This window comes from Ailuropoda melanoleuca, chromosome 14 (assembly GCF_002007445.2).
Source record: "Ailuropoda melanoleuca isolate Jingjing chromosome 14, ASM200744v2, whole genome shotgun sequence".
NCBI classification, from domain to species: Eukaryota; Metazoa; Chordata; class Mammalia; order Carnivora; family Ursidae; genus Ailuropoda; species Ailuropoda melanoleuca.
Window position 1 is genome coordinate 105,593,627 of NC_048231.1, and position 2,172 is coordinate 105,595,798.

The window sequence follows — 2,172 nt, forward strand, 5'->3', positions numbered from 1 at the left end:
AGAAAGACAAGGCGGGCAGAACAGATATGTGAGGAGGTAATGCGCCTTTTGCTTTCGACCTTTAAAAAAAATATATTGATCGTGTTTACCCCAGTCGATTTTTAAAAGGGTTGGCCAGATTCACCGATCTGCACCATTTTGGCACCGGCGGGGAATTTGCGAAGGTTCTCGTTTCACATCCTCCCTGACCCTTTCCTCCAAGCCTGCTCGATTTTCTCAACGAAATCCCAGCGCAGTATGCGAGGAGGGCGGTGTGGAGCCTGCGACTTCCCCCAGCCCGTCCACCCTGCACGCCCGGGCGGGGACCTGAGCCCACACCCGGGAAGTCCGGCCGGCGCAGCCCCAAGTCCTGCGTTCGCGCCCGCTCACTGTAAGCGCCACTGTGTCCACCACAGCGCCAAGCACAGCCTGCTGCACCTAACCCCTTCCAAAGCTCGGCACGACTTGCGCGACACCTCCGCAATCTGAGGGCTTGCTTCTTACAGATAAGGGCCGGGGTCTCAGATTTGCCTCCACTGGAGGCACCTAAAAGATCCTCTCCAAGACCACATCTCGTAGAAAATGCAAAGCAAGTTGACAAAACTAGACAGTTGCGTTTGGAACTCCCATAAAGACCTAGGGAAATCGTGCCAGTGTGTTGGAGAGAGGCTGGGGGCGGGGGGAGACGGACGAATGGCCTTAAGAACAAAAAAGGTGGGGGTCGGCGCGAGCAAAGTAACCCAAAGAGGAGGGGTCGGTGCCATGGGGGCCAGGAGGCTGCGGGGGAGCCGGCTCGGGCTTCCTCTGAAAGGCTTCGGACGCTGCGGGAACCTACATTGGCTGCTTCTTAAAGTATGGATTTAAAAAAAGGGGGGGGAGAAGAAGAAGGAGAAAGAAGAAGAAAAAAAAGAATTAACCAGGTCCCAAAAAGCACTGCACCTTTAACCTGGGGTCTAACCCACCGATGATTGTTTTTGCGTTCTTTCTCTTCTAGAAAGACATCACCGAAATCTACCTTTCCGCAGCGGCTCTGCAACTTCCCCCAACTCTGGCCGGTCCTGTAAATTCGCAAGAAACTTCCATTCGCTACAACCGCCCACTCCTCACCAACACACGTTCCCTTCCTCTCCCCTTACCCCCGCTTCTCTCTGCCCCTTTTTCCCCGGGAGGGTTCCCGGCCCCGCTTGCCCGAAAGCCCCGGCTGCTGGCTGCAAACTTTTCACTGCCAAGCGCCTCTGTGCCGGGGATGCAAGAGCGTCCCCAAAATGCTCGCCGCAAATGCGAAAGTTCACAGGGGAATGGCGATATAAGGATGTCCCCACCCCTCCCAGAGCTTCACCATAAAAGCGTGGTGTGAGGCGGACAACTCTAGACTTCAAACATCTTTTTCTTTGTCTTTTTTTTTCCTTTTCAAAACCAAAATCGCCTAAATGAACACGCCCGCACTAAAAAACAAAACAAAACCACGGTTGTTTTTTTTTTTTTTTGAGGGGGGTGACAAATGTGGCGACGGGGGGTCTTTGGAGACGATCCCGACCTGTGCGCTTCCTTCCTCTCTATGATTTTCCTGCACTTTCCTGGAGCCCAGAGCTGTTGCTTCGTGAAACTTACACAATTAGAGTCAGGCGAGAGAACGCAGGCTGGGAAGCGAGAAGATTCTAGAACGGAAAAGAAGCCCGCGGAGAGGCGCGCGAGCAGCGCAGGGTTGGGGTCCATCCCGTGGGGGGGTCCCTTAGCCAGGCAGAGCCCCACCCCCAGCCACGCGAGGAGCTCACAGCCCTCCGTGCGCTCTGGGCTGGCGAGTCGCCGCCCGCTTTCCCCCAGCGCACGACACTGGGGAGGCCATCTGTGCCAAAGCTTCGAACCACACAGGGCCACTTGTGAGGTCAAAAATAAGAAATTTAGGAAATGAAAAAAGACAAACTGGGACAAGGGGCGCAAAGGGGCGGGCGCGGCGGCGCCAGGGCCTGGGGCACATCCTGGTGGCCGCTCGGGGACCGAAGACACGCGCGAAAGTGAGCACGCGGGAGTAGGCGAGAGCGCGTGTGCACGGGGGCGGTGGGGTGCGCGCGCGGTGCGAGGGCGCGTGCGTGTGAGCGCGGGCAAAGGGTGGGTGGGTGTGCGAGAGCGCGCCCCGCCGGCCGCCCGAGGGTGCGGGGCCCGGCCAGACGCAAGCGACCCTCTCCCCTATCC

General features: G+C 57.5%; 1 protein-coding gene across 1 annotated transcript in view; it reads left to right on the top strand.

The window, feature by feature from the left end:
• Nucleotides 1-237: 237 nt before the first annotated feature.
• Nucleotides 238-2,172, top strand: part of SALL3 (spalt like transcription factor 3) — a 16,457-nt gene continuing 14,522 nt past the window's right edge. Inside the window, exons 1-2 of the mRNA XM_034642218.1 lie at nt 238-459; nt 974-1,039. Coding sequence (XP_034498109.1) covers nt 238-459; nt 974-1,039 — 288 coding nt within the window. The remainder of the gene's footprint in view (nt 460-973; nt 1,040-2,172) is intronic.